We start from the raw sequence: 20008 nt of genomic DNA, 5'->3' as shown, positions 1-20008 counted from the left end.
GCAAACTCTGATAATATTTGTCTAACCTGGTGTACTTTCAAATAATTTATTGCTGTAATGTTTGTATAAAAATGCCGAAGGAATATGTTATTTGACGTAAAGATATTTAAGAAACCAAACAATTCTGTTTATTGAATCAAATATTTGTTTATTTGCTCTATTCCAAAAGACAAATTTGTGTTTCAATTCGAGAAATATGATTTCAAAAGAAAATCCAAAGAAATCCTTTCCTCTCTGCATACATACGTTATGGAGCATTAGAAAAATAAAGTGGTGAGAGAGGTGACTAAAAGAAGGAAATGAAGAGATATGCATGAACGAAGGAAAATAGATCGTGTTGTTTTTTCCCACATTTTCCAGGATCGGTAATTCCTCGCGCGGCGGGTGCAGCTCGACGCGTCCGCTATATATTTCAGTGTGTGTGTCATCGGTATGTCGTCGCTGCCAACGAAGAGCAATAAAGTCCTTCGTATATGCAAAACGTATAAAAGAATGCCAATAGAGGATCGCGTTACGAGAAATAATAAGTGGCTCCGCCGAGAGAAACTCGAGATCTTGTTTTATGAGAGCTATCGGAAATTTGCGTGCATATCGAGGATATATCGGGCCGAGACAGTGCTCGGTACAACAGAGAGATGCCTTACGTAGCAATTTGATTTTTAAACATCGTATCCTCGTGCGCGAGTAACTCGACGTGCATCAAATTGCAGATATACGATAGGGAGATGTTCGTATGGAAAAAATCGATTTAATAAAATTTTTCGAGGAAAAATTGTTTTTCTGAAAAATCGATCTAAGATCGAACAGTACTTTACAGTAATTAATTATGAATTTATTTTGGTTCTCGCCTATTTTAACACATTGCGGACCGCTAAGAAATCTGTAAGACATACGCCTGGGACCGCACGTTTTTGAGCAAACTTGCACGTTACTAAAATCGTCATAACATTTTTATTGATGAAGCAATGTTTGTCAAATTTTCAGAAATTGTGAAATAGGACTTTAGGTATTATTGAAAAAAAAATTATGTTTTTTTAATAATTATCATAACTTTTTTTACTTGAAAATAAATTTTTACGAATTTTTAAAAAATTATAAAATAGGATGCATTTTAGGTATTATTACAAAAATGGTTTTTTAATAATTATCATAATATTTTTATTTAAAAATCAATTTTAAACCAAAATTCCTAGTACTTTTTTGACACATTGTTGACCGGCAATTTTACTTAGAATTTATTAAAATTTTTTTTATTTCAAAGGGGACACAACTTGACGGGTTTTATTAGCGAAAGACACAGCTTGTAGTATGTTGAACAACAATTACACTGTATGATCTCCGAGAATGTACTGACCCAACTCGTGATCGATGCGAAACAAAAGCGCATCGATCACGAGTTTACTCGTGGCCGGTCAGCAACGTTTGAGCAGGAAGACACGAGTTAACTCGTGACCGGTCAACAATGTGTTAATAGTATTTGAACATTTCTCGATATTTTGGCTGAGAACTTCCGATTTATGGGCCGAATATTGCGGCCACGGTGTCCAGACTCTTATTATAGGGACCTAGAGCCTACAAGCTTTCAGAGCCACTTATAAATTCATTAGATCTATTAGACTTAATTTGTAGAAATACAGGTTTTTTATCTGCACTGAAATACGGATATAAAGCTGACTTCTCGTGTAAATCGTTAAATAGCGTTGGGCACTAACCCTTAACCGGATCGCTGAAACCATACATTGAAGGAAAGAAGGTAGTAGAGATATTCGCATAGAAAAGAATCGATTTAACAAGATCGACTTTTATGAGGAGAAAAATTCGATTCTTTTCTGAAAAGAACCGATTTAGAGTGGAACATCCCTAGTATACGGTAACTCGATCGTCGAGGCGACAATTGCGCGGAGACGAGCGCGCAACAGTGTTTCTCTACTCGTCCCTCTTTTTACGAAACTTTTTGAAGAGATTAACGTGAACTTGATTCTCATGACTTTTTAGAGTGCATTTTTCACGGTTCCCGGCGAAAGCGTACGGTCGAGTCGCGCACTTTTCACCGTGACGAACCGCTCGATCATCGCGCGCGCTTTAACGCACGCGGTGCGGAATAATCGCATTCCCGATTGCTCGCCTGACCTGCCGTATCTCCGCAAATTCGACGCGATGTATTTCGGACGACGGTGGGTCGGCATCGTTGGGAAATACCGTGGCTTTAACCTCCGAATAACTGAAATATCGGTCTCCGGGACTCGCTCCGTGAGGAGGGTAGTTGCCTCGGTAGCTCGCGATGTATGTTCGCGTGTTTACCCTCCCAAGTTGCGAATTAATTCGTAAAGTTACTTTCGCACCGTAAGTTTCGCGGAGTGACGACGAGGACGCGGGGGAACCTCGAGGTGGGACGGGTTCATTCATCGTCGGATTTATCCACACTGAGAAAGGGACTTGGTAATAAATTTGGTAAAATTTGGTGAATATTTGCCGACTAAATATTTGATTACTGCAATTAATAATTTAGTTCCATACTGTATACTAAATATACAGTATACATGGAGCGTACAGTACTGTAGGGGGCACTTGATCTTCCCTATTGATTTTCTTGAATATCTCAAAAAATGAAAGAAAAATCAAAACATTCTTGTGCAAATATCATAAATACTTTCATAATATATCTAATTGTATTGATGAAGTTAAAAAATAATAATAATTCGTAGAGTAATTTACATTTTAGTAAAATAATCGAAATGTACCAAGTGCCCCCTATTTTAAGAGACTTGATCCAGGAATGGGGGAGACTTGATTCGAGGAATCGTGCCACCCTTATGTTTTAATTAACGTAATAAAAGATATCGAATAATCATAACCAATCTCTATTAATACAGTTAAACAAGTTACAAAATATAACTTTAAAAATAAAATGACAGGTTATATTTACCTTGGTTAGTCTAACTTTTGATTGTCTGACTGGCTTTATATCGGGCAATATTTGCCCAATGAATGCCAATATAATCAATATTGAACCAATTTATCGCCAATGAATTGTGTTACTAGGATGTAGGAGACTTGATCCGCGGATCAAGCGTCCCCAATCTGGCGTGAATCATGTCTCCCCAAATAGTACTATTTTTAAATGTTTGTTTTATTTTTTTTAAGCAATAAATTCTTGTTGACTAACCTTGTAATTACCTTTTTAAAGTAACCTTTTTTTTTTCATTCCACTATGGAATTTCAATCTAATTACAAAACCTAACAATTTAAAGAATATTTAAATATTTATGAAAAGAAAAAAATGGACACCCCAGAAAGTGACACATCTTCATTCTATTGTTGTCGGTGCTCAACTGTCAAAATGATATTGAACGTTTCCTACGGTTAAGAATGAACACTGTTGCTAACAAGAAAAATAAATTAAATCCCTCCATTGCCGAAATAACGGCTAGAGATCAAGCCTTCTAAAGGACTAAGTGTCTCCAGGGAGTCCCCTGTGTACAGAATTAAATTGTTCGGTTGCAATAATCAAATATTTGGTCGGCAAATAATCGCACAAAATTGTCATACCTTATTAGCAAAACTTTCTTTCAGCACCACGTTAAACGAAACACCTTCGTTGATAATTTGAGAAGAGTTGACGCGCAAGCGTTTTCTGTTAACTCACCTTAATGCCGCTGCGTCCCTGTTGCTTAAGCAGCACGTTCTCCGGCTTCATGTCGCAGTGTATGATCTTGTTCTTGTAGAGCGCGTCCAAGCAGAGCAGCAGCGAGTGCGAGAACTTGCGCACGAGCTGCAGGCTGAAGCCCTTGAAGTTGTTCTTCTTGATCAGCTCGTACAGGTTGATGCTGAGCAGCTCGAAGGTGATGCACATGTGGCAGCGGAAGGTGAACGAGTCGAACATGTGGATGATGTTCATGGTGTTGTCCTTGTCCTGCTCGCGCAGCTTGCGCAGTATGCGGATCTCCTCGTGCGCTTGGCGGTGGAAGCGCTTCTCGTTGCGCACCATCTTGAGCGCCACGTGCTCGTGCGTCTTGTGATCGTACGCCTTGACCACCTGGCCGAACGAGCCCTTGCCGATCACCCGCAGCACCTCGTAACGATACGCCACGTGGTCGTGCGGCACGTGGATGTACGAGCCCTGTTCGTTGTCGTACTCGTTGTTGTTCGGCCGGCCGATGATGCCCGGCCGCTTCTTCGCGTTCGCGCCGATGAAGTAGATCTGCTGGTAGTTGAAGATCTCGTGGTGCTCGTACGGCGTGAGCTTGTTCATGTATAACTTCATCACGATCTCCGGCGTGACGGTTATCGTCTTCGGCTTGCTGACGCTAACGACAGCGCCGCCGCTACCACCACCGCCTCCGCCTCCACCGCCGTCGCCGCGCGCGCGTTCGCTGCTGGAGTTGCCATCGGAACGGCCGTTCTTCACCACCGGACTGCTCGACTGGCTGTTCGGCTGGGAGTGCGAGTTGTGACTCGCGTACGAGCTCAGACCCAGGCTCAGACTGTCGCCGGGCTTCCACGGCACGTTCTGGTAGCCGATGTAGGGCACCGGATGATCGCCACCACCGCCGCCCGTCTGCTTGAGGGTCAGTCCGGTACCCTTGACGATCGGCGGCAGGTGGTTGCTGCTCTCGCTGCTCGAGATGTACGCTGCCTGCGTCGAGGTCGCCGGCACGAACGAGATCCCCGGCACGAACGGATTCGGTTTGGAGAGGGGCATCTTGATGCTTGCCAACAGGGCTAAGCTAAACATTTGTGCCTGTTTGTCGCGTGCCTAGCTGTCCTGTCCGAGGCTCTCGTCATCGGGGACACGAGCGAGCGATCAGTGTCTCTCTTCCCCCTTGATACCCGTGGTCCTCGCGCGTTCGCCGGACACCCGGAAGTCGGTGCGAGGCATACTGCCGTGACGGGACGAGAGCGCTTCCTCGAGGTGGCAATGCACGGGCCGACTCTCCCTCGATTTTCCTCCACCTTGCGCTGAGATCACGTCAGTCTCGTATCTTTTTCTCCCTCTCTCTTCCTCTATCTGTCTGCCTCTTCTCGTTGAACGGACTCGCCCCTCTCTCGCCGGAGTCTCGACGAAACAACCAGCCCCCGGACGGGTGGGCGTCCCCAGGAAACTACGGAGCGGTTCGCACACGTGGGTGCGCGGATCAATCCCTCTAATAATATCCTCGGGGTCGTGCGGCGGGCCTCGCGTAAATGCAGCGGACTAGAGAAGTTGCGGGACGAGAATTCGTCGTGATCCTCCCGCGACGGTTCGGCTCGGAAGCCGACGGACAGGAACTATCGAGCGCCAAAGCGCTCGGGACGTTGACGCGCGACACCCTCGATCGATGCGCTAATGAATCGGCCGGGCAGTCGATTTCGACTCTCCGACGACGGTCGCTCCCCGACGAGGTCGTCTCTCACCGTCGAACGTCCGTCTTCTAATTTTACAATCTGTCGCGCGTGCGAGGGCGAACGCATCGTCGCGCGAGGAAGCGGCTACTACCTCCGCGGCTAACGGAGGTTATTGGCACCGGGCCGGCGCAAGTTTGACGACTCCGCTGTCGTCGACGCGGTCGCCGCTGCTCCATTCGAACCGAGAATACCCCCCGGTTGTTTTTTCTACGCCCTCGTCGCGGCCGCGCGATTGATGCGCGATGATGCTCGAAATCGCTGCTGCCGTCCGGCGAGTCGTCGATCGATTCCACCACCTCGCGGAGAGACGTGTTGTTTCCCGCCTCCCGGTGGCCATACAGAACCTAGTCCTCGACGTCTTCGAGCTCTCTATCTCTCTTACTCTCCCGGTGATAGGTACGGTATCCTGTTGCCTCCGACACCTCCAACACGACCTATAAAAACACAAACACTCCGCGTAAGAACGAGTCACACGCGCACGGTTCGCGATCGATCACAGAGAAATCTCGCGCACCAACCTCCTCCTCGCACACCTCCGAATGCACTCGCGAATCACGACAGTCGCGCGCCTCCTTGTCGAACGGTCCGCCGCCTTCCCGCTTTCTTACAGCGCCGATTCCGCAGGATATCCGATCTGCCGACGATTCCCGGTGCGCCTTGCGACCCTCACGTCTGGCTCCCGTCTCTTCTCTTCTTCCTGACCGCTCGCGGCCGAGCCTCACATCCTCCTCCCCCGGTCGTCCACTCGAGCCGCGCTTTTCGTCACCGGCACCGTCGAGTCACGCGTGCCTCCACCGGCGGCGACATAACACCATGCACCGCGACGTCGTCGCCGACGTCCACCCGACAGCGCGAAGCGTATACGCGAAAATCGAACCGGGCGTCGATGCGAGCACGGCCGCGCCTCGACGGTTGCGCGGAACGTCGCGTCGTCGTCCCGTCGGCATCAATCCGGCCAGCACGTCGCCCGCCGACGACGGGATGACCGTGCCAGCTGCTCCCGACTCTCCTGCGTCCTTCCCTCGCAGAGGACAAAGGGAGCGCTGGTCGAATTCGTCGCTCCTGACGGCACCGACTGGTCCGCCGTCTGCTGTTTCCTTCGTCTCTCTCTCTCTCTCTCTCGCTTCACGCGAAACTGATTCCCTCCCTTTCCGCCAGTCTGTGTATCCGTCTGTCTCCCTTTCTCTCTCGCCCTCTCTATCGTTTAATGTCGCTCTCCCGTACGCGCGCACGCATGCATTCGTTCTCTCTCTCTCTCACGGGACGGACGTGTCCACCCGTCTGCCCTCCTTCTCTTCTTCTTCCCCTCTCTCCGACACTATACCCCTGTTTATTCTTTTTCTATCCCCCGATCGTAATGTCGCGCGAAGATCGCCGATGATCACGGGGTTGATATCCGGCATGGACACGCACACACGCGTACTTCGACTACACACGCACGGTGCGCGCTCGACGTCCCCGACGGCTGCTCGGAAACGCGCGCGACGGTCTCTCGTGTTAATGCCCCGGCTCGGGGGCAGGAGGGGAGATCGCGCGCACACACACACACATACACACACACTGTACGCGGACGGATCTTTACGGTTACGCGCGGCAGCGCGACGCCGCTTCCGGCGCTGACTCCTCCATGCTCTCTCGCGCGCTCCTGCTCAGCGTACGTACACACGGCGAGCGGGTCGCGACTGGCCGTCGTCGCGAACACGCTTCGCGGCCGAACGCCGAGCGACCGTACGCGTTGTCGCGACACGCACAGGTGTTCAGAGGCGGGAGGGGGCGTCGTCCTCTCTCTTTCTTTCTCTCGCCCCGCTGCGACCTACCGCGCTCGCACGGCGTGGGCCGTTCTCTTTCTCTCTCTCTCTCTCAGCGCGTGTGCATTCACGATACTCGGCTCCTCGCCGCCGAGGTTCGGCCTGTTTCTCGCGCCGCTGGAGGTGCTGTCGGTTTCGCGGCGGCTCGAGGAGTACTCGCTCCACAGTCCGCCGCCCTCCACGCGCGAGAGCCGGTCCCAGGAAACGCTCGCTCACCGTTGCCGTAGTGCCTCCTCTCTCTTTTTCCCTTTCTTTCTTTCTCTCTCCACTTCGATCCTTCGTACTCCCACGCGTGCACTCTCACTCGCACGGCAGGTATACACCCGTCCGTCCCGCGCGCACGACGATCGTCCGCGTGTACCAGCTCGTCCGCTCCGCTTGCCGTCTCCGCGACACACGGCGACACACACAGCGCGACCAGCCGCGGAGCGCGTCGTTTCACATAGACGAGCGTTCGTCGAGCCGGTCGCCGCCGCGCGGCGGCTTGATGTCGCGACCCTCTGGTGAATCGCGCGACTCCGAGAGAGGGAGAGAGCCCTGCACTCCGAGAGAACTATCGTCCGCTTTGGGGCACGGGGTTATCTCGTGCGACAGCGGGCCGACGGCAAGCTTTCCTACGAGGTAGGCGGCGACGACGACGGTCCGTCCGTCCGGCTCGTTTCTCTCGGACGTGCTTGCCGCGGCATCACGGGATCGCGATCGACGGCGAGGCGGGTGCGCACTCGGTGCTTCGCGGCGAACATCCGTTGTTCGCCGGACAATGACGGCGGATTCGCCTTGTCGCCGAGGACAAAAAGTGCCGTCCGCCCGCCAAGGGGAGCCACTAGTCGACGTGGCCGCCGCTCGATCCGGGCGACGCGAGTGCCTCGCGCCAGAGGGCGCCCCGACGCGCGTCGCGGAGCGCGAAAACATTTCGAAACGGAGCGCTACCTCCCGTCTCGGATCTTTTGTAACCTGCCGATACGCATCAACGTGTGTTGCCAATGCGTATTCGACATACCCGGATTTCTGTGTTGAGCTATGGGTGTCTGCTGATGCCGTGTTTGAACGCGTTTCAAAGGTAGAGGTGGTTTAACCGATGGCTCACCAACAGTCGGTCTGCTTTTTTTTTCACCTGAAGTGGCTGCGCTAGTTTGAGACAATGTAAATACACATTGAAACGTATGAAGAGTACGTAGGAGATTATCAGATGCTTCGGTGCGTGGAGATTTCTCGAACTGCAGTTTGAACTTGAAGTGCAGGCAGTTCAACGTTGGTTCAGCTGAAAAGAACAAACACCAGAGGTCGATTGTTCCAACTTTTTGGTAAGAGTTACCCGACGGGTATCTGTTGGGGCTACATTCGGAAACACGCTGAGGGTAGAGTGGCATTTAATTGATCGATAGGGACAAAAAGGACAAAGATTTCTTTATCACGATAGTCATTAAATGCCACTCTACTCTCAACGAGACGTTTCCGAACGTAGCCTAGGGGTGCGTTCGGGGAGCGCGCTATTAGCGCTGATCAGTACTAATGAGTCATTCTGTTCATGTCGTATGTCTAATGAGGGACAAAGATAAAATGACAAGGTTAGCGCTGATAACGTACTCCCCGAGCGCAGCCTAAATAAGCATCAATGACTGTTGTTGATCGGTCTGTCCAATAGGTACTTGTCGAGTAAATCTTATCAAAAACAATCGATCCTAATTTTGTTCTTCGTCGCTGAATGAATGCACACTTTCGTAACTTGTAAAGAAACAAATATATTAGCTGTAACTTCGTGTAAAAAAGAAGGAAATACTACTAGTGCAGCTAATTCAGCTATAAAAAAAAACAGTCTCAGAACCTCTAATATTAAATTTGTTAAAAAAGTGAATATATATAATATATATAAATATCAGACGCGAATATTCGAATTCTTCGCATGAAATATTCTCTGCCGGATGCAAAGAAGATGTCGACAGATCCTGAGGGAAATACGGCAAAGGATCTCGCGGAGATAAGTGGCAGAGAAGGTGGGAAAAAGACAAGTTAAATACACGAACAACAAATTACACTCGATCGTACAAGTTGAATCTGCATATTCCAATACCATGCGTTTCAAACGCTCTTTCTCTCTTTTTCTTCGTTGTCTGTCACGTGACGAAATAAGAATGTTCAGAAACACCTTATTGCAAAAAAATGATACGCGCGGCCGATTGCGAGAGTATCAACACGTCCTGGGATTTTTCCTCCCTCATCCATCCGTCGGACCAGCCGCGACGTTCGTTGTTGCTGCGTACATACATTGCGACGACGACGACGAGCACAAGTAACCTAACCTGACCCGATCAGTGCGCTCATACGGCGTCGCTGTGCACGCCAGCGTTATTTTGACCCGTCCCGAGCCCCAAGCGTGCAACGAGAGCTCACAGCTGATATCGCGCACGTCGCGTACGTACGTACGTCGCAGTAGTTGATAGTCCATACGCCGTAAACGTCACAACGAAAATGAGTCTGAAGCCGAAGACGTATAAGCAGAAACGCTCATTCGGTGAGTAATCGTTGTTCGTACGCACATCAAGCGCGATGTGGGCGCTGTTAGTGGGCCGAGTGAGGGTCGAAGGGATACGGTAATAAGGGGTGCGTATATACTTCGAATACGGACTGGCATATTGTTGTCTTTCGTCCTCGAATGTTTCGCATTCGCACGACGTATTGTCGCGAGATGACGCGACAATATGTTGCCTCTCGGCTGGAAGGGACGTCGGCGTAAAACGGTGATCGGCAATTTCGTCGCCGAACAAGGCGCGATTGTTTTTCTCGCGTTCGTCATTGTCGTCGCGATTTTTGCTGTGTAACATTGTGTAATATCGCCACGAGGTATAACGAAGCTGGCACCGGGAATGTTTCAGGAAAATACGATTGTTCGGTGAGTATCCATCGTCGGGATTGCGTCACTCGCCGAAAACAAAGGAATATCGAACGCTTGTTCAATCGTTAAACGAAGCTGATATTTCTCAGGAGCATTGTCGTTAGAAATTGCGATATTGACAAGGCAGCTCGCTGATCTCGCGTATACTGACTGCTCGAGCTCTGAGATTCGTTCTCTGTTATTTTCGCGCATTCGTATCTGCATGAAACGAGATTCGACATTCGTGGCATTTTATTGTTAAAAAAAAAAAAAATACGCGTTCGGCTCGCGCAGAAACGAGAGCCTGCGTTCAAAAGTCGAAGGTACCGCTCATGAGTGCTATTTTTGTGAATTCAGAACAACGTGCTGCCGATGCGGAAGTAATTCGAGAGCGGCATCCAAATAAAATTCCTATTATTGTGGAACGTTTCTCCGGGGAGAATCAACTGCCGCTTCTGGACAAGACTAAATTTCTAGTGCCAGATTTCTTGACTGTGGCAGAACTCGTTAGAATAATTAGGTATGTTTGCAGATGCATGTGACAGGATACATAAGATACTTGATAGGATTTTGTGATGACGGTACAGAACATCGATGTGTAAGTTGATATCTTTCTTTGCGAGCAGGCGTCGACTAGAGCTGAATCCGACGCAAGCATTTTTCCTATTAGTAAATCAAAAGACAATGGCGAGTGGCAGCACGACCATGGCTGAGCTCTACCAACATGAAAAGGATCCGGACGGCTTTCTTTACATGGTATTTGCCAGTCAGGATGTATTTGGCCATTAACCAGAGAGAGATGATACCCCTAAACCAAGTAATACAACCTATAGAATAGAATAATAACAATGCGCACCCTTTGATTAGGCTGTGAGACAATGTAATGGATGTGAAATTACAGGTAAAAAACGAAATACCTCCCTGAAACTTCAGAATACTTTGATAGGTGTTTACGTGGAATCTTATGGGAATTTTAGATCTGCTAGCAACTCTGTCTGCCTTTAATTGAATGTGCAGAATCTTTGTGATCAACTGACGGTACCTGCTGGAATAATTAACAGAACAATCATATTTGGAACCTATGTATAAAATCATCACGGTGCTTTGTACCTTTGACATACGGACGTTAATTACATTTGACATAAGTTAGTGTAGCGTTTGCTTAGTTCACTACTAATAATGACAGTTTCTATTGTTAATTTTAGCGGTGATAGGCTATAAAAACGGTAATAGTATATAGACATTAAAGATGTCATGTGTAAATTCCTTTTAATGGGTAAGGATTTCACGAGGGATTATGTTCTCCCCCGTTTTTAGTCATTTAGTACTTTCATAAGAGTCTCGACGGTCATAGTAAGTTTTAAATATGTTCTCTATATTCAATTATTACTTTAAGAATAAGTTTCGTAATATTCGTAGGCCAGTGTTACTTTTTTTTCACGCCGAATTACGTACCATTTATGTAATTGCGATAGCTTCTGCATGTAATGTTCATTACCGTTACTCCAACTAATCTAAATACCGAAATCAAAAGTGGTGTAATATGTTCATCAGCTAATCTGTCATTTTATCTGTCATAGTTGATCATTTAGTTAACTGTGTTTGTGAGCTGACCAGATTCTTTTTGGCATTTGTGGTTAATACATCGTGCTTTCATCTATTACCAATATAATTCTCCCCCGAAACGTGTCATCTCAATGAGAGGATATCTACTTACCATAATAAAATATCTTCATTAGTATTATTTTTACCACAATGCTAAGACATTGACGAAAGTGTTCATGTACATAACAATATACATGTATGGTGATATATGCGTTAAATTCTCGCGAAATTACATTTACTAAGTTTTACACAAGATGTAAAATTGATCTCTGTCGAGTGTCACGATATACAACAAAGATAATTAAGTACTATTAACTAGCAGATAAATAAATTCTTCAGGGCAATGTTTTTTAAGATAATCCGACGTTAAATATCCCCCATCTTCGGAGAACTCGTGCAATATGTAACACTAATCATAGTGCAAACATTTATTATTAAGAAAGGAGCAGGAAAAATCAGAACGACTGCGGGAATTTCTGAAGCTTTTTAAATATCCGATAAAAATTACATTTAATTAGTAATTATATTTATACACTCTGATACACATAGTACCTCCGAGCTTTAATTCCACCTTATAGCTGACACCAGTTCATGCACACGCATTGCTCTACGCAATCATTTAATGTAATAGCCACGTTTATGTAAATATTCATCGACATTTACCTTAACTTACATTATACTGCGTAATCGGATGCAATCCGGATGCAAGGACATGTTTCTAACGACAACCAAATTTGTAGTACACCATATGCGTACAACATGATGTTGCAGCTTAATTATTTCTTTATTTTGTACGCGATTAGCATGTATCATAATTTTTATGTATGTATTGCATAACGGATACATCGTATAATCAAGGCAGAAGGAAAATAGAAAATGGGATATCTATTTGACTCAAATTGTATCTTGATAACATAAGTTCATTTTAGTGTTGCACCTTCTACCTTTAAAAAAATGAAATAGATATATATTTGGGCTTCGGAGAGAGAGAAAGAGACAAGAAAGCGTCGAATGTGCAGCTAAAAAGTGAACAGACCTACGATCAATGACGACAGTAGTGATACTAGCAGTAGTCATATTATATTTAGCTGTAAAGCTTTCGTGTAAAAGTATACAGAAAGCTGTATGTACCCCACATTGTACGAACTATTTGCAATAAACTAATTTTTTTCATAGTTTGATACCTCGGGAAACGTTTGTTTGTTATATATAGATCTGCATATATACTCGGTACTTTCCTTTTTTTGAAAAAGCTTGAGTTAATTTATGCTGATATCTTGTGAACTTGGTTAAATCTTAAATAAGTTACGTACATGTGTGGGATTACATTAGAAACAAACATTAAGATCTCTCGCGTTTCAGTCGTTTCTTAATTATTATTACCTTATTATTTCTAAAGAATCTAATTATATTTTTTGAATCTTTTTTCGTATTTTTTTTGTGTCGATAAGTTGTTTGTCACAATATGTACATTCAATAACATCCGACCATTTACTTGTAGTATGTAGCGTTATATGTAATATTGCTGGCGTTTAGTGGAATAAGTAACTTCGTGAGCGCTTAATGATTATTACTTCCGATTAGTATATCCCTCTGGATTTTTCAGGAATCTAAAAGAATACTCCATCCTGATGGGAATATTTTGCTGAAAATACTATGAAATCGATCGAAAAATGAAATTAAAGTTTTTGAAAAATTACTGAATATATTTCAAAGTGAATCATAATTTCCCTCATGAAATTGAATATAATATTGTGAAGTATAAGGAAAGTTAAATTATACCGTTGAAAAGTAATAACAAATTTTCTTTAAATGCATATGAAGTTTACTGAATTTAATTGTAAATTGAATTTTTACTGGAACATTGACGGAATGGTAACGAAATGGGATCAATTAATAGAGAGAACTTAAAAAATACATTTGAGTAAAATTCCACTTATATTTCCAGAAAGATATTTCCATCGGGGTGGTCACAGAAATCGCTAAGCGCGCTCAGTGAGCTTCCTCTGCTGAGCACAGCCGTTCGTTCCAATCGAACGAATCCCGCTTTGACTGACGTCACGCGTATCAACATGGCAGCGGTTCCGATTGACTCCCGATCACGCCGCTGCGCGGCGTTCGGGCGTCTTGCGCGCCGCCGCCGCCGTTCGTCCATTATTCGATGACGCAGCGGTGGTACGTGATGTCGGATACGTGTGGGAAGATGGGCGGTGGGGTTAAGTGCGGTGGCCAGGGGAGGAAAGGAGGCAGGAGACGGTGAAAAGATAAAGGTTAGAAGAGGTTATGAACTCTAACCCGCGGGTGCGCGACGGAGTGGCTGGTAGTGCGACGCTATGAACGGTCCCAATGACGCGTGGACGGACCAATCGCCGTTGCTGTCAACGAAGGTGAGTCCTTGCCGAGCGATCGCTCTAACTCGCCCGCTCCTCGTAAGTTCGACCGACGCGTGTGAAAATCCGACGGGTCGCGGGCTCGCTCGCTCGCGCCCACACGTCTTCGCAACAGTGGGTCCGCTCGTTTCAGCTGCACTTTCTACACCTCGTCCGGCCGCTCGCTCGTGCCTTCCTTTTGCCATCGAAATTCGAGCCCTGCACCTGTCTCTGCCTTGGCACGCAGGCGATGCGAACGAACGGCTTTCGCGACCCGTGTGCACGTCTCGTCGCGTCGTCGCCTCGAAGATGACGTCCTCGATGACGAGGAGTGACATGCGAGCGAGCTTTTCCGCGACTTGCTTTGCGGTTTTCTCTCCTCTCTTTTTCTTTCTCGCCCTCCTTTCGCGGGAGATTCTCCGGGTTGTGTGAGTCGCGAATTCCGGCTTGGTAATGTGAACAAGGGGAACTCGGAGAATCGGATCCGATTGAGGAGCAGCATCACACTTTGTATCGCAGCCTGCTTGTGCCCGCTCAATGGTGTCACCGCGAGATCGCGGGCTTCCTGCCGATCGCGCGAGCCATTTCAGACGGTCAACGGTGATGTCGCGGCTACCTGAGTAAAGGGTACGATACCAGCGCGTTCTGGTCGCGCGACCAGCCAAAGTTCACGCTCGTCTTCCGTCGCGCCTATGACGTAACCGCGCTCTCGTCTGCAGGAGGACGTTCCCATCTCCGTCGCGGTGTTCATTTTTCCAGCGATTCTCTCGACCGATTTTACTCGAGGAATCCGAAGACAGACCGGCGTGCGTCTCGCGATTTTAAATTTAAAGAACTCGGGGTAGAACTTTTCTCCGAATTCGGCCGTTCGCGAATTATGGATCGTTTGAAGCAGACCTCGAAGTGGAACGTACGATAACTACGGAACATCCTGCATACAAAAGAGAGAGAGAGAGAAGGAAACGCCAAGTTTAGTAACGTAATCGTTAAAACAAAGCCGCGTCGTTCCGTCAGTCATGCACGTGCATCTACGTGTGCGATTTTATTTTCGGACGTCCCTCATGCCTCTCTATCTCCGTCTCCCTCTGGCGTATTCGAGAAAGAATCGTATCCCAATTTCGACGTCGAGTAGGCGATGCCGATGCACCGCGCGCGCGAGGCGAGAATAAATGTGTGTCGATGCGCGCGATCTCGGTAGGTAGATAAGTAGGAGGAGGTAACCTTCGGACCCACGAGCGACCTTTACCTGCCGTGGACCGGCTGTATAGACGTAATTACTCAGCGATGACTATTCTTCTCCTCGGTGCGGCGATGATGGTGGTGGCAGTTCCGAGAAGCCTGTAGATTACTCGAAACGACCGTTCGAAAGGTTAGAAGCGTAATCGACCGGCAATTCTTCGGCTCGAAAAGCCCGGCGTGAGTTCGTGCGTGTGCCTGCGTGTGTGAAATGGCAGCGGGGAGCACTGATGGAGAAGTAAATTTGACGAACGGATGACACGAGAGCGTACCGCGATTCCTCGAGGAGAAAGAGAGAGGATATATACCTGCGCGACGAATGATCAACAACGCGATAGCACGAACACGCGCGGAGTTGAAACTTGTAAATTGGCGCTTTCAGGGAGTCATTCTCGTCTTCGAGCCTTGCTTGTCGGATCTTACGGTTTTTTTTTCCCGTTCCTCCGGAGGCTTCCTCTTGTGACGTTTAAGTCCGGATCCACAATAGATGTAGCAAGCTTATAATTTTAAGATGTCGAAAAAAAATGTTCTTTTCTTCTTTCTCAATTTTTCCACGAATTTTTTTAGCAGGTTTCAAAAATTCGTTTAAAAAAAATTCACCGTGTTTGGCTAAAACTTACCACATTCACTTTGTTCCGTAAAGAAGATAAGAAACTAAAAAATTCCGCGGGAAAATTGGGGATAAACAGGATTTTTCCGAAACTGTAACTATAAGTAAGCTTTTAGTCTTTTGCTCTATACTATAAAGTGATTGCGTTCGGCGAACATAACGGTTGCATAACTGTTGAGTAATTCGTCAACGTAATTGGTTTAGATTTAAGGATCTAGCAGTAGAGACCAATAACCAATGACTGCTCACTAATCGCTTTTTCCGCTGAACGCAGTCAATTTATCGTAATTTCTGAGGCGTTTTCCGCGCTATCAAAAGTCGCAATAACGCTTAAATCTTAAGAATTACGAGATCTGGTAATACTAGAAATGCTTTTTTGCTGGAAATATGTTATAATTCAGTGTCCACAGCAATTGGCTAAAAGCTATACTATAACTATTGTAGATCTGGGCTAAAGAGATCTTCGTAGATCTTGAAATGTCAAAATACAACGTTTCCAGAATTCCTCACGCGTAATGGACAAAGTACACAGGACTTTAATTTCTCGCGCAGGGAAAAAACAATTCCGTGGTGTAATTGGATTTTTCATTGTTTAGGGACCGAAGACAAAAATTTTCCACTCAGTCAATTGTTTTCAGCTGTCTCAACTGAGTTTTAACACAGCTATTCACGCGATGTTCTCAGTCGCGCGCACGGAAAAAAAGAATTAGCTGTCCATATAACTGAAATTTAGTTACCAGACTTAGTTCTTAGCTGTGAGGAAACTAAAAATTAAGTAGGGACACAAACAAATTAACGAAATTAACTAGATTTCAGTTATATTATACGGACAGCTAATTTTTATCTGAGAAAGCTACACAATAAAAAATTTTGTTAAATTTAACACATTTTACGTATCCTAAACGGTCCGCTCAAATTTTTGTGTTGTTTAATTTAACACAAGGTGAATATGCTGAGAAGTAACACAAATATCTAAAAAATTAATACACAATATGTTAAATTATTACATATATGTTAAATTTACAAAATATGTTAAATTAACACAAAAGAATTTTGACACAGAAAAAATTTTAACAAAGTCCGATTTTAAGGCAGTTACAAAATGTTTTTTACTATGTAGTGTTTTACTGTGGGAGCTACTTCATTTTTTCTGTGTTGTCATCGAGTTTTCATTCCTCGTTATCGAGTTTTTATCCGGTCTCTATTCAGTCGCGAGGACTGAGTTTTTTTTCCGTGTGAAAAACATGATAATTTTATCGCAATATCTGAAGAGGTCGGATCTTTTACACCGTTCCAGTGTAAAAAGTCAATCTCCATTTGCACTTAATGAAAAGAGAACACGACACGCGCGTACGTCTCAAGATTGCAGCGATTAAACGCAATTGTCGGAAATCCGTAATCTACCTGTTGATAAGAATACAAAGAAACACGCGGCTAAGGTGTAATTCCAACGATCTGTCGTCGATCGATCGGCGTGCGTGCACAAAGAAACGAACGCCGTAAACAATGTCGAAAAATAAACAGGCGGTTTGACAGATCCTGAGAATTGATTCGTTGCGCTCGTGCGCGATGTAACCGGTCGTTGACGTGCGCAAAAAAATTTGCAATTTGCGCAAATACGGTTCTAAACGATAGCGTGGAAATGAAGCGAGAGAGTTTGTAGTTTCCGATAGAAATGTAGTCTCCTTTTTTTCGCTTCTTTCGCCGATAAAACTTCTCGGAAAAGAAGAGATCTCTCGATGTTCAGAGTTATCTGAGTTTCGTTTATTTGAAGGTTGTAACTAAGAGCCTTGGACAAAATGGCCGATTTATCGATTAAAGACAATGTCTTAGGTCTTTGTTTTTAAGTAACGCACAATGACTGTTTTGTGTCTTGAGTCAAACTAAAACATCGTTCTATTTATGGTTGATGACTGCTTACAATGAAAAAAGTAAAAAAAAAAGATGATTTAAACAAAGATCGAAGGCATAAAACATTGTCTTAAAAGTACAAGTCAGCCATTCTGATAAGGTTCTTAGGCTGCGTTCCAAAACCGTAGTTTTGGATAGATTAGCATCTAATTGACCAATCAGAACAAAAAGAAAAGATAAAAACTTATTTATTTTATTTATTTTATCATACACAGAGAAAAAGATTTTTTTGGATATAATCAAATTTTTTTAATTGAAATAAATTTGCTTCTTGATATAGAATAAATAAACGAACTTTTGGCTCAACAAATAGTTGTTTGATTTCTCAAACAATATAAATATCTTTACGTCAAATAACATATTTCTTTTGTATTTTCATCTAAACGTTACAATGGTTATTATAAACAGTAAATTATTTGAAAGAAGTAACACTATGTTAAAAAAATATGAAAGGACTTCTTTGTTTTAATGGAACAATATTTAATATATAATGAATAATATATAATGAAACAAGTTTTTTTTTTATTGAAAAGGAATTATTATTTCCTCTAAATAATACTTTCTTCTGTCAAACATGGTTTATTTGGAAACATTTTCATTCAAACAAAATATTATTTGATATTAAATTATATTGTTTATACTTAAAAATTCCCAAGTCAATCATGTATATTAAATCCAAGGAAATCTTTTTCTCTGTGAAATTGGTAACTAAATGCTAACCTAATCGTCGAGCATGATTTCGGGACGCAGTTTAAATAATACGCGTTCGATTTTCACATTTAATAAACTTCTTACATATTTGACAATCAGCGCGAGCAGACATTTCGTATTCAACTGAGACGCGGTCCATTCGCGTCGCGATGACTCCGAGTCACACAGTCGCCGATATTAAATCCGTAGCCGTGCGTGTTCGACCTATTCTCCTATTCTCAGTCCCGGCGACCTCGACGACGTCGGCCGATAAGTCATCGCGAGCGCGTGTTACATGACATAACTTGTAACGTTCACCGAGAGAAGCCACTATCCGGGCGCGCCACAGGAGCGGACTCGCTCGCTCGCGCATAGAAGAGACGGATGACGACAATAACGACGACGAGCGAACCGAAAACATAGAATATAACTTAACTAGAAATTCTTCATTTTTTGTACACAGTAAAAAAACATTTTGTGTTAAGATCGGTCCTTGTTAAAATTTTTATGTTACATGTTTAACCTACCCGTATGTTAATTTAATATATTGTGTTATTTTATGTTGAATCAATATTCAACATGTGTATATGGGAAAAAAATTTCGCATTAACCAGAAAGGGAACAGTTATATATATATATATAGATAGATAGATATATAATTTTCTATCGTGTATCGTTCACACGTATTATTTTGCTGGCTTTTAACATTTAAGACATCTTCTTCCCACGCGGCCTTCTTCTTATTGTCGACCATATTTCCATCATCTTCTATCGCGATCCCGCGTTTTGTATGCATCCTTTTAAATTGCCCATTACTCGCGTCGCTTGTCCTTTAACCTTTTTCAATTATCGTGAGGTCGCCTCTGACGTCAATGACAAACGATAGATTGCCTCTCTCTCTCTCACTCTCTGCAACACGACCTACCCGAAAGAGAGAGAGAGAGAGAAAGAGAGAAAACGGCCTCGTATTTCGCACACCCCCTGCCGAAAATTACACGCGGAACGCTAAGCAACATCGCCTTCCACCTGTAATTTTCCGTCGAGAAGAATTATCCTGCGCGTATTCGACGAAGGCAAAGCAGGGCAAACTGAGAGAGGAGGAGGAGGAGGAGGAAGAGAAGGAAGAGAAGGAAGGCCGCGCTATTAATCGCGGGCGTGTTACGTGACATAACAACGCAACCCGGGCACGTTCTCCTCTCGGGCGAGGAGGCGAAGAGAACCGCGCTGCTTCTAGCGCGCGTTGTTCAGGTAGAGAGAAAAGCAGGCAAGCAGGCCGCGAGAATGCACCTGGCCGGCGTGTCTCGACTCGGGTACACAAGAGAGTGACCTGCCAACCTGCGCCCTATAGAGAACGACTTGCCTACCTGCTCGCTCGCTGCTTCGCTCGAACGTTCGCTCGGCCGACCGACCGAACGAACGACCGACCGACCGACCGACCGGCTGCGTTCACCTGCGCGCAAGGTTGCGGCGAGAGAAGTACGGCGGCGGCGCGCCGCTCCTCGTCGCGAGCCACGAGAACGCG

The 20008-nt window shown here is 45.2% G+C and overlaps 3 protein-coding genes across 5 annotated transcripts in view; 2 read left to right on the top strand and 1 right to left on the bottom strand.

Annotated features, from left to right (window-relative positions):
* LOC106742717 (dual specificity tyrosine-phosphorylation-regulated kinase 2-like) overlaps positions 1-6831 on the bottom strand; it is a 58085-nt gene extending 51254 nt beyond the window's left edge. The window contains exons 1-2 of the mRNA XM_014615915.1: positions 5904-6831; positions 3647-5819 (exon numbers count right to left, since the gene is read on the bottom strand). Coding sequence (XP_014471401.1) covers positions 3647-4735 — 1089 coding nt within the window. The 5' untranslated portion in view covers positions 4736-5819; positions 5904-6831. The remainder of the gene's footprint in view (positions 1-3646; positions 5820-5903) is intronic.
* Positions 6832-9542: 2711 nt separating this feature from the next.
* Positions 9543-12863, top strand: LOC106742721 (microtubule-associated proteins 1A/1B light chain 3A-like). The gene is made up of 4 exons (XM_014615920.1): positions 9543-9705; positions 10423-10585; positions 10692-10882; positions 10967-12863. Exons 1-3 carry the CDS (start codon positions 9663-9665, stop codon positions 10852-10854), a joined length of 369 nt encoding a protein of 122 aa, XP_014471406.1. The 5' UTR covers positions 9543-9662; the 3' UTR covers positions 10855-10882; positions 10967-12863.
* Positions 12864-13513: 650 nt separating this feature from the next.
* The window catches only part of LOC106742778 (orphan steroid hormone receptor 2), a 17509-nt gene continuing 11014 nt past the window's right edge, over positions 13514-20008 (top strand). For 2 of the 3 annotated variants that reach the window (XM_014616039.1, XM_014616037.1), the window contains exon 1: positions 13514-14057. In XM_014616039.1, coding sequence (XP_014471525.1) covers positions 14004-14057 — 54 coding nt within the window. In that variant the 5' untranslated portion in view covers positions 13514-14003. The remainder of the gene's footprint in view (positions 14058-20008) is intronic. The other variant, XM_014616036.1, reaches the window with a different exon arrangement.

This window comes from Dinoponera quadriceps, unplaced genomic scaffold, assembly GCF_001313825.1.
Source record: "Dinoponera quadriceps isolate SergipeBrazil2010 unplaced genomic scaffold, ASM131382v1 scaffold589, whole genome shotgun sequence".
In the NCBI taxonomy this organism is placed as follows: Eukaryota; Metazoa; Arthropoda; class Insecta; order Hymenoptera; family Formicidae; genus Dinoponera; species Dinoponera quadriceps.
This window is presented reverse-complemented; position numbering and strand designations above follow the sequence as displayed.